Here is a 14,850-nt window from a genome sequence, read left to right as displayed (position 1 = left end):
TTAACCCCATTTAGCAGATGTGGAGATTGATTTTGAGAGCTTTTTAACCAGAACTGATTGACCACATAGTTCACTTTCTCAACCAGTGTCGTCCTGCCCCTCAGGAGGCATCAGGGGTGCAGGCTGAAGAGGCTCAGAGGAAGAGTCCGGTGCCGGCAGCCGGGGCCCAGTGGGGGACCCAATGCCCCAGTCCCTGAGCCGGTCTGTCTACTGCTTCCTCCTCACGTGTGCAAGCCTGTGGGGTACGGAGCATGCCGTCTGCAGAAGGCTAAAGGGACGGTATGGCTGGCCACAGAGATCGTGCCACCTCCGTTATGACTGAGCCAGGTGTGTCCCGCAGCAGTGAAGACGTCATGCCCTGGGCCACTCCTTGCTTCAAAGGTGGCCTCCAGTGGCAGAGCTGCAGCACGTTCTAGGACCTGTCAGGGAGACTGGATAAAACCCTCATCTTTCTCTTGTATCCCTCAGAATCCTCAGCATGTTAGTCAGGTTAGAAAAGGAAGGAGTGCATGAAAGCAGATGAATGACACTCGAGGCTCCCCGACAGAACTCCAGACACTGCACAGCCCTGCAGGTGGCAGAGCTCCCCACCAGGCTGGAAGCAAACCAGGTGGATAGGAGACTAAGACCTAGACAGGAAAAGGCCTCCCCTTCAGCGCGGAGGAGACTTTACACTGGGAAGTTCTCCCCAGTGCCACCTCCCATCTGTCTCTGGGCAAGAGAAGTTTTGCAGCTCACTGAGCTGGAGTCATCAGAGCTTCCCACCTCTCTCCTGCAGCGGTGGGGGTGGGAGAGAAGGGAGTGGTTCCTTGAACATCTGCAGGTGGCGAGGCCTGGCTACTGTGCTCTGTGTTTACTGTCTTGTCTAATCGTCACAACAGGGTGCCTGGGTGGCTCAGTCGGTTAAGCGGCCGACTTCTGCTCAGGTCATGATCTCACAGTTCCTGGGTTTGAGCTCTGCGTCGGGCTCTGTGCTGACAGCTAGCTCAGAGTCTGGAGCCTGTCTTGGGATTCTGTGTCTCCCTCTCTCCCTGACCCTCCCCTGTTCATGCTGTCTGTCTGTCTCTCTCTCTCAAAAATAAAAACATTTAATAAAAAAAATAATTTAAAAATTTAAAAAAGCTTTAAAAAAATTCCTCACAACTGCCTGTCGGGTGCCAGTGTACATTTCTTTGTATTAGGAATCTGATAATCCTCAGCTAGTAATCGGCAATGCAGTGATTTGAACCAAGTTTTATTTGATTCCAAAGTCCATACTCTGTATACACCACACCTTCAGCATAATCTTCCTTGAAGTCATTCCGAGAAGCCTTCCTCCTGAGTGTCATAGTAATGTTCCCAGCCTTGTCTTTCAGATTCCCTGGATTTTGTCACCCAGTGGCTGGAAGAAGCCACAGAGGACCTCCTGAATCAGAAGTATAAAAATGCCCTGCCAGCCGGGGAAGGGGCCGCTAGTTCTGAAGCCGATCCCATGCCAAACCCCGTGGCTGTCCAGAATTATGCATACCTGAAGCTTCTGAAATGGGACCACCTCCAGAGACCTTTCCCTGAAGTAGGTGCTCCAGAGCAGTCTAACTGCTCATTTCTTTTCTGCTGCTGGACTTTTAAAAAATTAGAGTTTTGTTATGATTTAAGTCTCTTCCCAGAAAATCACCCCTTTTACGTCGAACAATTCGGCAGTTTTTAGTATATTTACAGTTATACTACCATTACCACGATTTAATTTCAAAACTTTTCATCACCCAGAAAGATCCCGTGTGCCCATCAGCAGTCACTACCCTTTCCTCACTCCCCCACCACCTGGCAACCACTAATCTAATCTCTGGCTGTATGGGATTGCCTGGTCTGGACATTTCGGATATATAAATGGAATCCTACAATGTTGGCCTTTTGTGTCTGGCTTCTTTAAGCATAACGTTCATATATATTGTAGCATGTACCAGTGCTTCATTTCTTTAAAGTTACATTTTTTTATTGTAAAATATACATAACAAAGTTTACCATCTTATTTTTTTTAATGTTTTAAATTTATTTTTGAGAGACAGAGACAGCATGAGCAGGGGAGGGTCAGAGAGAGGGAGACACAGAATCAGAAGCAGGCTCCAGGCTCTGAGCTGTCAGCACAGAGCCCGATGCGGGGCTCAAACCCACAAACCATGAGATCATGACCTGAGCCGAAGCCGGACGCTTAACTGACTGAGCCACCCAGGCGTCCCTTACCATCTTTAAAAAAAATTTTTTTTTTAAAGTTAGCTCTACAACCCATTTGGGGCTGGAACTCAACCCCAAGATCAAGAGTCGCAGGCTCCACCGACTGAGGCAGCCAGGCGCCCCCAAATTTACCATCTTTGAGTGTACGGCTCAGTGGCATTCACACGTTCACATGGCTGTGCCATCACCACCATCCTTCTCCAGAACTTTTCTATCTTCCCAAACTGAATGAAACTCTTTAAATACTTAAAGCCTTTAAACACACCTCACTCCTCCCTCGCCCGAGGCCCTGACACTAACCATTCTACTTCACATCTCCGGATATGAATGGAACCCTACAGACCTTGTGACTCTGGCTTAAATCGCTCAACATAATGTCTTCAAGGTTTCTCCATGTTGTGCTGTGTGTCGGCATTTTCTTTTTAAGGCTGGGGGGGGGGTCTTCCAGGGTGTGGCTGTACCACGTTTTGTTGATTCCTTCTTCGGTTGATAGACATTCGGGTTGTGTCTACTTTTGGCTGTTGTAATTGTGCTGCTCTGAACATCCACATACAGGTTTTTGTGGGGACATGTGTTTCAGTTCTCTTGGGTAAATACCGAGGATGAGAATTGCCGGGTCACACGATGGCTCTGAGTTTAACACCTGAAGGAACTGCCCGGCTGTTTCCCGTGTCCCCAGCAGTGTAAGGGGCTCCCAGTTTGTGTGCCGAGCTACTGTCCTGTTCGCACAGCTTGATTCAAGTGTAACACTGATGCTGCTTTTATCTAAAAACTTTTAGATAAAAAAATCCTTCTTCCCATTCCATGTGGAGCAATATTTTGTTCTCTTTCTGTTTTTCACAATAAGTACTTGTAACTGTAGTAGTCCTTTAAGAAGATGAGGAACAAGGGATTTCCCCCATTTTGTCTGTAGACTGCTGGTTTGGTGTGTAGACTGCCTTCTCGTTTTTGAGGGCACTTGGCCTTTTATCTCCAGCCTCAGAACATGCCACTTCTCTAAATCTTTCTCATCTAAGTTCCTTATTCATCCTTTCAAGACGATGTAAGCCCAAGGTTTCACCCCTTACCTCTGAGTTCCTTGTTTTGTACCGAAGGAGGCTCTAAACAGGGTGCTGAACTGAAGGGATAGAGGGAGGCTCCTTTCCCACTAGTGGCATGTTCTCTCCTGGGGGACAGTCCACAGCCTGACATTTCGTTTAAAAAACAGCTGCGGGAACACGGTGTTTTCATTGGACACAGATGTCTACCCTCAGAATCGATCCTTGAAGATCTTTTGTATCCTACACCCAAGTCCTAGCACAATGCAGGGATGCTGCTGTGTAACAAAGTGAAATCAAGACAGGGGCTAAGTCTGCTGAAGCCTCTCTGTTTAACAACAGGGGACCTTGGATCTTCAAGGATTGTTTTTACTTCTTGAGAAGAATTCTAGATTAAGACCCTAAATTGTTAAGGTCTTGATTTGGTGTGTCAGTCTCTTATAGCAAGACAGTCCTTAACATTTATTTGGTTAACCTGTAAAAACTCGGGTTCCTGGCTGGCCCAGTCGGTAGAGCATCTCTCAAGAGTCTCCGTACAGACTCTCAATCTCAGGGTCATAAGTTCAAGCCCCACATTGGGCATGGAGCCTACTCAAAAAACCCAAAACAAAATCAGCCTTTCCAATGCTCTTTCCCTCATCCCACACAGGGGACATTGGCCTGGTAAGGACCCAGAGGTATCTAACATGAGGGAAGCAGTCATGCAAATTCACTCACAGATTGCTTTCTGGGTGGCTTTAGGTTGTTATCAAGTCATTCCTCCTTTTCCTACTTACCGTTTGTTTTTCATTTCCTTTATTCACTTACTGATTCTTGAGGGCCTCCTTTGTGCTGGATACTGAGGGGGGGAACCGAGGTGAATAATGTAAGCGCTCTCTTCAAGCAGCTTCTCCCCTCCTCCCCTCCAGTGCTCTGGTGAGGGTGACTAGCTGCTGCCTGGTTTGTCCAGGACTTGGGGACAGGACTTGGGAGTTCCAGTTTTAAAGCCAGGACATCCCCGGACAAACTGGGATTAGTTGGTCACTCTAGCTCACTGCCTTATTACTCTTTCCTGTTGAAGGATATAGCGCCTGTTCAGTGTTGGCTCTGCCAGCCCCCTTCATGTCTGTGGTTATCTTCCGTCCTCGAAACAGCCCTGGGAAGCAGGAATCCTCGTTTTGTTGTTGTTGTTCTTTTTAGTGTTTGTTTATTTTGTGTATGTGTGTATGTGTGTATGTGAGAGAGAGAGACAGAGAGAGAGAATATGAGCCGAGTAGGGGCAAAGAGAAGGGGTGGACAGAGGATCCCAGGCAGGCTCCATGCTGTCAGCACTGAGCCCCAACCCAGGGCTCAAACCCAGGAGCTCTGAGATCATGACCTGAGCGGAAATCAAGAGTTGGATGCTCAACCTGAGCCCCAAAGTGCCCCAGGAACCCCCAATTTGCATGGGGCTCAGAGAGTAGAAGAAATTTGTATGAGATTATGCTAGTAAATGCCATTGGGCTTCATGTTCTTAATGAGGGTGCTCTACTTCAGACTTTCTAAGGACAAAGGGGCTCTGAGGTGAAAAGGATTGTTTACACAGCTCTCCCTTAAGGCTCTGAAAGGACTAGGGTATCCCGAGGGAATCTGTGGAGTCCCGTGTCCCCACCGCCCTCTACTGGCCAGCCTGAATCTTCAGCTCAGGGACCATTTCTGTCTATTCACTACAGACAGTTTTGATGGACCAGGCTCGCTTCCAAGAGCTCCAGCTCCAGCTAGAGCAACTGACCATCCTGGGAGCCGTGTTGCTGGTCACGTTCAGCATGGCAGCCCCGGGAATCTCCAGCCAGGCTGACTTTGCTGAGAAACTCAAGACGATTGTGAAGATTCTGCTGACAGACACGCACCTGCCGTAAGTGGCTGCAAGCTGTGAGGCAGCCCCTGTGGGCCGGGTAGGGGGCAGCGGGTGACAGAGAGCAGACTGGAGCAGGGTCTCCTGTCTGGGGTGGGGGGGCACAATCTGGGGTCCGCTGTCTCAGAAGTGACAGGAAACCTTACACCCTTGTTTTTCACTGGCACAGAATTTATTCAGGTTCCTACGAACAACGTTAGAGTTCACTGTAGAGTTTGCAGGGCTCCGGGAGAGCGACTTTCAGATGTTTAGGACCAGGACACACAGTATGAAATTCATTTTCCATTGTGACCTAGTGCACTCTCTTTTTTATGTTTATTTTTAAGAGGGAGAGGGAGATAGAGAGAAAGAGAAAGAGCAGGGGCAGAGAGAGAGAGAGGGAGACACAGAATCTGAAGCAGGCTCCAGGATCTGAGCTGTCGGCACAGAGCCCAGTGTGGGGCACGAACCCACAAATCGTGAGATCATGACCTGAGCCGAAGTCGGTTGCTTAACCGACTGAGCCACCCAGGCGCCCCACTAGCGCACTTTGTAGGCACACATAACTGAAAAACTTCACAAAGTGAAACATCTACTAACTATGCTCAGTACAAATTCTTAAGACATTAAAAAAAAAAATACTGGTTACTACCCACCGAATTGCTTTCACAGGCTGCTCACAGTTTGGGCAACGCAGCCCTAGGGAAAGGTCCTGTAAGAAGCAAGCGGTGTTTCCCCAGAGTCGTCAGGCTGTGAGTACAGCCTTTTGCCTCTGTCACATTCCTCGTGGCCATTTTGTGCCACATGTAAGTGGATTGTTTCCTCACCCAGCTCGATCCCACCCCTGTGTGAGGGCAGCTGCTCTAACTGCTCCTGAGGTGACATCCAGTCAGGTGATTTATGTGGTTCAGGGCATGTAGAATGAGGGTTGTAAGTAAGCATTGTGTCTGACAAGGTCCAGTTCAGAGATTCCGCAAGGGGAATGTCCCCAGACATTCTCATCCCTACAGAACGGAGGGATTTTCCTGCTGTGTTTGCACCAAGCCGGCGTGTGTTGGGGATGGTGAGGGGTGTGTGCTCATGTTGTGACCAGGGCTCCTTGACTTAGGCCAGGAGGGGCTTGCTGAGTAGAGGCAGGCCCTGGGCTGTCCCCAAGCCCCCCCCGCCCCTGCTCTGTCTCCTGCCTAAAGCTGCTGGGGAGGGGGCCCTGGCTGGCACTTCCTCAGCTGTCCAGCCTCGCACCACTGTGCCCACCCTGGCGCTCGGGGCCTGACACACAGCTGGTTCTGGCAGTGAGTCCCAAGGGCCCCAGGAAATCAAGGTGCTCAATTTCTTAACTTTGGAAATTCTGTTTTACTTATTCTTTTCAAGTAGTTAATATATTCTCATGTTTCAAAAATCAAAAGGGATAGGATATCCAATGAAAAGTTTTTCTCCCACTCCTGTCTTACAACTACCTAATTCTGGGTTCTTATGTCTTGTTCCAGTGGTATTCAAGATCTTAAGCCAAGTGCATCTATTTTACCACATAGATGCTAGTAAGAAATTGGGTTTGAGGTAGTTAGCTCTGGTATAGCCCGAGCCCTTTCCTTCCCAGTGTTCTTTCTAGCAGAGAGGGAGTGGGAGAGGGAGAGAGAGACACCCACAAGTCAGATGTACACAGCCTGAAAGGTTAGGGGCAGGGGAGAGAGTCACAGATTTTTCTCTTTGAACACGCCAGTCCATGCATTGGTGATTGTGACTCTTATTGGGGCTTGGGCTCTTACTGGACTTGAGTTAGGTAGATGTGCACTTCGTTTATGGGCCCTCTCTGCCTTCTCCTTTCCCTTCTCTGCTCAAGCTCCTTCCATCTGAAGGATGCCCTGACTACCATTGGGGAGAAAGTATGCCTGGAGGTGAGCGGCTGCTTTGCCCTGTGTGGGCTCACTCCCTTTACCGTGGAAAAGGAAACCGCGCTCAAGGGCCAGATCCAGGCCGTGGCCAGTCCCGACGACCCAATCCGCAGGATCATAGGTATGTTTGGGTGAAGATGGGCCACAGGGATGTGCCCTTGGAGGGCTGACAGACAGGCCCCTCTGAAGAAATCTAGAAGGGTCTGATAGGTGCTGATGAGTGAGGGGAGAGTGATTAATCACCACCATGCAATCAGGGGAACCCAGAGGTCTGGACGAGTGACCAGGCAGCTGGCATTGTTCTGAGGGCTCTGACTCTGGAGTCATAGGCTCTGTTCAAAACCCTGCTCCAGAATTATGAGGCATCGGTCTCTGCCCCCATTCCTGGCACAGAACCCCTAGAACTCTTGTAATTTCCTAAGTGATAAGCGCACTAGAAGCATCTTTTGTTCTAATATTGGTCTTTGACCTGGCTACCGACACAGAACTCCTAAATCCTTTGGAATTTCCTGGGTGATAGAAGAGTCTTTTGTTCTCGTGAGGCGAGTCTGGGGGGGCTCCTGGAGGGGGCTGGTCACCAGAAAGACCGAGCCGTGATTCAAGGCTTAGAATTGTCAGCCCACTCCCTCACTGTCCACAAGAGGGGAGAGGGGCTGGAAACGCCTCCATAAATACCCCAGAAGTTCCGGTTTGGGGGAGCTTCTGGGTTAAGAACATAGCAAAGTAATGGGAGGGTGACATACCCCAACTCCACAGAAGCTCCTGCCCCCCCCCCCCCGCCCCGGCCTCTCCCAGACCTCACCCTATGTGTCTCTTATTCTGGATTTCATCTGTATCCAAATCCTGTATTCTATAAGCCAGTAAACATAAGTGTTTCCGAGTTCTGCAAGCCATTCTAGCAAAGGGAGAGGAGGTCACGGGAACCTCCAGTTTGTGGGTGTTCTGAGGACCTACTGCTCGTGGTTGGCATCTGAAGTTGGGGGGAGGCCTCATGGGACGGAACCCTTGACCTGTGGTATGTGACACTCCCTCCAGAGAGTGTTGGAATTGGGTGCAATTGTAGGACGCCCAGCTGGTGTCTCAGAGAATTGCTTAGTGTGGGAACCCCCTGCCCTCACCCGTGTCTGATGTTGGAGTGCTCAGGATGAGGGGGGACCGCACAGGAGGGGGCGTGGGATTTCTTCACAAGCACCTGCTGTGCATCTTGAGTGGGTGGCCGATGCTCAAGTCCCCTCCCCTCTCAGAGTGGTAGTGCTGACAACCCCGCGCGGTTGCAGGGAGGACGGCAGGGCCCGAGGTCCACAGAGTGCTGGTTGTCCTGCCACGCGGCATGGTGGAAGTACTCCTGAGCGAGGAGCTGTGATTAAAAATATTACTGCCTGTGTCAGCGTTCCTTTCCATCATCACAGCAGTCGCACCGTGGAAAATTCTGGTTGATCGGGGAATACAATGTTCATCTAATTTTAGGGGGCCTGGCTAGAGCATGCGACTCTTGGTCTTGGGGTTAAGTATGAGCCCCATGTTGGCTTTAGAGAATACTTAAAAATGAAACTGTAAAAAAATGTTCATCAATTTTTAAAATTCATATTTATCTTTAATTTTGAAATAATTCTTTAGCTTCTTTATGAAACTAGATAGGTGTTCAACATGTAAATAACAATTAGCAGGCTTCAGGCAAAAGCTGAAGTATCCATGGTTGTCAGATTTCAGGTTGGAATAGAGGCTGAACCGGTGACATGAGTCTGCTTCTAATACCATGACTTCTTTTTTATTCTTAAGTAGTATTTTATGGAAAAAGTTACAGGGATTGATGTTTTTTTAAAAAATTAAGTGATTTCATCCTGTCATGCATCGGGCATGATGTCATCTGTGGGTCACTTGGGAGGAGCCTCTTGCAGAGATATAAGGATCATCAGGATTAATGTGACTTGACCTTGGTAGAGATGCAGGAAAGTGCAGTTAAGTAGACCGCTGGCTAATAAGCTACTCTGTGCCCTGCCATCTTGGCTGTTTAGTAACAGCAAGTTACAGACCTGGGGGTAAAAACCAGCCGTGGGGCGGGAATCATAGGAGGATCTCCGGGTCTGGGTGAGGCCGCCGGCTCTGAGGACCTTAGGAAACCAAACTCAATTTGGAACTGGGGTGATGGGACCCATCCAGTCAGCAGTTGCTTGCTCAGTGTGGATTGGGGTCCAGAGGTCATTAGCACCTGAGAGGGTCCTACAAGGCCGGGGGTGGGCAGGCAGTTTGAAAGATGCCCCTATTGCTTTTGTAATAAAATCTGCAGGAAGTGTGGCTTGCAGATTCTTTTGGTGGATGTGGACAGTGCAAAAGCATCATAGAGAGGAATGGGCTAAAAAAATATCAGCCTAAATTATTCTTCAGAGTAGTCCAAGTTTGCAAATGCCCACAACTCCATGGCCTTCCACTGTAGGCATTATTATTATTATTTTTTAGTTTTTATTTATTGAGAAATAGAGGGAGAGAGCGCGGGGGAGAGGAAGAGAAAGAGCGGGAGGGAGAGAATCTCAAGCGGGCTCAGTGCTGTCAGTGCAGAGCTCAATTCGGGACCTGAACCCACAAACTGCAAGATCATGACCTGAGCTACCGACTGAGCCACCCATGATCTCTTCTCGTTCTGTCTTTGAACTTGGAATTCCTGCTTTAGCCCTCTCCCATCCCATTTTTTATGGATCTTCAGTAATTGCTCGCGGTGGTCTCAGTGTATCTTGCTCCTCGGAGAGCAGAACCCGCCAACATCTAGTCTCCCTTTGTTCACTGATGGATTTACTCTTCCTTTCCAAATGTATTTTGAGCTTATTTATTTATTTTTTTACTTAAAAAATTGTTTTTAATGTTTTTTATTTATTTTTGAGATACAGAGAGAGCGTAAACAGGGGAGGGTCAGAGAGAAAGGGAGACAGAGACTCCAAAGCAGTCCAGACTCTGAGCTGTCGGGGCTCCAACCCACAAACAGTGAGATCATGACCTGAGCTGAAGCCAGATGCCCAACCAACTGAGCCACCCAGGCGCCCCTGTATTTTGAGCTTTGGGCTTTTACTAGGGCCAGGTCTCATGCTAGGCCCTGTGCTGGGGGCTGGTGGGAGCAGGGAGGGGGATGACGAACAAGATGAGCATGCTTCTTCCTCTTGGAACTATCTAGAGCAGGAGAGAAAGTGTTACAAATGGGATGAATGTTCAGAAGGTCAAAGTCCTGTGGGTACTTGGACCAGGGGGTTGGGCAGGGAAGACTTTCCTGAAAAAGGGATGTTTATGATAAAAATTGAGGCCTAATTAGAAGTTTGTAAAGTCCTGAACAAGAAACAACTGACTGCTTGCTTTTCTATCACAGATTCCCGAATCCTGGTCTTCTTAGAACGCTACCTTGCCTCAGGCCATCAGAAGCCATTGCCTACGGTACCTGGGGGACTGAGTCCGGTGCAGAAAGAGCTGGAGGAAGTTGCGGTTAAATTTGTCCGCCTGGTCAACTATAACAAGATGGTCTTCAGTCCCTACTATGATGCCATCCTCAGTAAGATCCTCGTCAGACCCTAACATGTGCGCACGCTCCAGCAGCAGTATTAGCCTCTTGATACAGAATACCTGTTCTCAACTATAACGTTGCTTTGGAAAATGCCTATTTAGTACATTTCTGTGTAACACCACTGATTCCAAAAGGAAGCATATTGTGTATCACTGTTGAAAAGAGCTGTTGAAAAACGCACTGAATTCAATTCTGTTTTGCAGGTTTGTATTTATGAGTGCAAGTTTACAAATCAAGAAGCTTCTTGTTCTCGAGTCTCATAGGTCGCACTCGGCTTTTCACGGTGAACTGCCGTGTGTCCACCCCCGCTCTGTCCTGGTCGTAGCTGCTTGTCTCTCCCAGGAGGCTGGGGCCTCTCCTCTGCCATCTGGGTAGTTATTCTTTCAGACCCCCAAGAGGATCTGCCGGCCACCTGAGAGTGAGAAACCGAGCCTTGACTGTGTTGAGACTCTGCCTTCCCTGGCACAAACCCCCACTCCTCCCCCAGCTATGTTGTTAGAAGGGCTATATACAGTCTTCCTGGCCCCCCACCCTTCAACCCCTCCCATTTACTGTTCTCTCCCTCCTGGCCTAGCCAGAGCCCCAGAGCCCTTTTTTCTAGAGGAGAGTTAATTGATTTTAAAAAGCTTATTCTTTTATACAGAATTATTCCTGAGCCTGGATGATAGCAGTTATGACTTACAGAACCTAGAGAAAGGAAATTCTTTGACTTTTAAGGCTTGAAAGTTAAGGAAGAACTATTTTTTTAAACAATATATATGTTGGTGTTGCGTAAAAGAAGACAAATGTCTGGAGTTTTTATGGAAACACTCACTCTGATACAATACACAGATGTATTGATTGGATTTGAATTTCAGAAATGGATTGAAGTGTTTTCAGATAAAATAGTGTAGTGTAAGTTCATTTATTTCTTGGATAAGGAAGTCATAGATAATCCCTGGTTGTTGAGCAGTATTTTTTGAGGAATTTCAGGTACCAAAATTCCTGACCTATCTTGTGACTGAAAGGATAGTTGGGGTCTCAGAGATGACCCGCTCTGTTAAAAAAGAAAAGAAAAGAAAGATGTGTGTGTGTGTGTGAGTGTGTGTGTGTGTGTGTGTGTTAGGGACGTTATGTTAGAAGCAGAGCCATGAAGCTCGAGTGAACTCCAAGAGCTGGAACAGCAAAAAGGGAAAGGATGCCAGGAATCCCCTCAAGCTGCTGAGGGGCCCGGTGGGACGGGAGACGCGGCGGCCGCCAGAGGAACCGTCACTCCCCAAGACTGTCGAATGGTACCAGCTGCAGGGGAGAGAATGGTTCCATTGGGGGGAATGTGATTTCTCCAAATTCGCGCTACAAACTGTTCTAATGGTGTTTTTTACTTGCAGTCAGAAATGTATGCTGCGTTATGTGGTCAGAAGCCATTATTAAAATTAATACTCAAGGAAAATCTTCCCTGGTTTCATTGGAAGGGCATAAAAGTTCAGTAAGTAGAACTTTTAAAGAACAAATCCACAGTCTTTTATAGTGTCTTCAATGAGGTCCCTTCTGGAATTGTTTCTAGAGGTAAGGCTGCTTGTTGGGCGTATGGTATTCCCAGGCCCAGAAGCCCGCACACTCTTTTATGTTGGCTCCATGCCCAACGTGGGTCTTAAACTCACACCCTGAGGTCAGTAGTCCTGTGCTCTGCCGACTGAGCCGCCAGGCGCCCTCCCCTGCCCCAGCCTCCGCGTGTTTGGGGTTTTGTCCCTCCTGGTCCAGGGATGAAGGAGAGGAGCTTTACCCTGAAATATATGGGGGGGAGCAGCACTCCTGTAGTCATTCTTCCCAAATCATAATCATTCTTTTTGCCTCCTTTTATAAGGATTAACTCTTTACAAGATTTTTTTTCCTTTTCCCTCATGGTGTTCCTAAATCGATAAAGTTAAGTTTTGACCATTTGAAATCCTGATGCATATATTACAGGGCCCTGCACAGACTCTCACGCCCCACCCGCTCCGGCTCCCTCAGTGTCTACTGGTAGTGAGTTCTCCTAATGGCTAAGCTAAGAATGAAGGAGGCAAAGTTCAGAATCACAATATTCATACTGAGTTGTGTTGTTGCTCTTTGAAGATAATGGGCTACTTTCTTCCTGGAATCTCACAGGAATACCACTAAGGGCCAGGACAATTCATTTAGTTCATCTAGTCACTCAGGAAATGTTTTATTGAGCATCTCCTTGTAATTCCCCCCTACCGCTCTCCCTCCAAGATAGGTATCCTTTGGAGTGGAAATTACCTTCAGAATTGAACTGGTTCTATCGAATGTATTCTGATTGGATTTGACATGATTTTCTGTCTAACAGGTTGTGGACACAATTGTCTTTTATGAAAGTGCTTAGTTTATTTGGCTGTACTACTTTAGCGTGGATAGACTGAGCACCTTGCGAGTTAGGTCCATCACAGCAAGGCTGTTAGATTTATTTGTTGGTCTCATGAATGAATGTCTAGAACAGTAATTGCTACTTTGTCAGCTCTTGGTTGGGTGGATGGGTGGATGGATTCCCAGTCTAGATGTTTTTTGAAAATCTCATTACTTTTAAAGCAAGCTGTGCAATGTGATTGTTTCTATAACCATATAACCCAACTATAAATAATATACTTTGGTAAGGATGTCTCACTGATTAAATACAGTAGGCAGGTGCGTACGAGCTTTTTTCTCTGGCGTGTGCACATACTGGCTGACAGTTCCGAGTGGATTATTTAGCAGTTCTGTTTTTGTGGAGGCGCTTGTGTTCATTTCTCCAAAACTTTAAGATTTCTGGGTACAGAGAGGTGCTGCTACCACCCCCTTTCCTGCTGAGTTTCAATGGGAAGAGGTGTTTGCTGTTGGACTTCCCGTGACCTTGGGCGTGCCCTGGTTTATTATGTGTATAACATTTGTATTTCTTTTAACTTTGAGGCAGGGTGGTAGAGTGGAAAGGTTGGGAGCCATCAGGAAACCAGAGTTGTGACTCCATTTCTGTTAGGTCCTGATCTGCCCCAGGTAGAACGTATTTCCGGCACATGTAAAATGGAATAACTAGACTTGATCCTTAAACTGCTTTCCAATCCTGACCTTCTGTGATCTGTCTGACTTGCGTAACTTAAGTATATTGCGGTAAGATTGTGCACGACGCTTCTGATTCAGAGGAAGATCCGGCTTGGAGTCCTTCCTCTCGTGCCTTCTTACTGGTTGTGTGATATTGGGCCAGTCATTGTCCCTTGGGCCTCAGCGTTTTCATCTGTAGAACAGGAAGATGACTAACGCTTCCTGTGAGGATTAAATGTGAGAATGGATATTAGAAGGCTTTGGACATGGAAGAGGACTGTAAATTGCTTTGTTACCAAAGGAGAGCCTGTAACCCTGTGCCTGTATTCGACTTTGCAGTCTGCACACTTTGCAGGCCTGAGGGAAGGTTCTCCTCCCGGCCCCAGACGGAATCTTCCGTCCTCCCTTCTGTGCGAACGCTGCAGTCTCCCCTTCTCCCCCCGCCTCCACTCGTGACCTCTCCCCATCCTCACCTCTGTATTATTTGAACTAGGTGAATGCATGAATGAACAAATGAAGGACGGTAGACGATGGGCTGTGAAACTATCTAAAGGCACGATCTCATTGAAAACATAATCTGAATAAAGAACCACCGTGCTGTTTGCAATTGTGTATTTATGCTGGATTTTGTATTCTGTAACTATTTTATTTTTTTTTTTTTAAGTTTAATACCATTTTTAGGATCACTGAAACTGATTTTTTTTTAATGTTTTATTTATTTTTGATACAGAGAGAGACAGAGCATGAGAGGGGGAGGGCCAGAGAGAGAAGGAGACACAGAACCGGAAGCAGGCTCCAGGCTCTGAGCTAGCTGTCAGCACAGAGCCCGACGCGGGGCTCGAACCCACGAACGTGAGATCTGACCTGAGCCGAAGTCGGAGGCTTAACCGACTGAGCCACCCAGACGCCCCATTCTGTAACTATTTTAATGGATAGCTTTTTTTTATTCCTAATGCTCAAAACAAGTTAATAGGACAGAAGAGGAGATACTCTAAGCCCATTAAGCTCTTTTACTCTGTCAAATGCTCACTGATCCTTTCAGAATTAGCTAGAGCCCTGGGAAGTAAGTGTCAGAAACCTGGACGGGCAGAATGTAGTTACCTCTGTCCCTGGTGTGGGTTTCTGTTTACATGGTCTTCTGAACCTAAGGACCAGAACTAACCTGCAGGCCTGGTTTGAGTTTGAAACCAGATGTGTCTGGAGTTAGTAGTACTACTCAATCGTTTTTTACCTTTTTATCTCGACTATAAACACAGAACGTTAAAG

The 14,850-nt window shown here is 47.5% G+C and overlaps 1 protein-coding gene across 4 annotated transcripts in view; it reads left to right on the top strand.

Moving 5' to 3' along the window:
- Positions 1–14,191, top strand: part of TCP11L1 (t-complex 11 like 1) — a 34,838-nt gene extending 20,647 nt beyond the window's left edge. For all 4 annotated transcript variants that reach the window (XM_029957515.1, XM_029957516.1, XM_029957517.1 and 1 more), the window contains 4 exons: positions 1,356–1,552; positions 4,940–5,121; positions 6,941–7,113; positions 10,345–14,191. In XM_029957515.1, coding sequence (XP_029813375.1) covers positions 1,356–1,552; positions 4,940–5,121; positions 6,941–7,113; positions 10,345–10,547 — 755 coding nt within the window. In that variant the 3' untranslated portion in view covers positions 10,548–14,191. The remainder of the gene's footprint in view (positions 1–1,355; positions 1,553–4,939; positions 5,122–6,940; positions 7,114–10,344) is intronic.
- The last annotated feature ends 659 nt before the right edge of the window (positions 14,192–14,850 follow it).

The sequence above is a fragment of the Suricata suricatta genome, chromosome 11, assembly GCF_006229205.1.
Source record: "Suricata suricatta isolate VVHF042 chromosome 11, meerkat_22Aug2017_6uvM2_HiC, whole genome shotgun sequence".
NCBI lineage: Eukaryota > Metazoa > Chordata > Mammalia > Carnivora > Herpestidae > Suricata > Suricata suricatta.
This window is presented reverse-complemented; position numbering and strand designations above follow the sequence as displayed.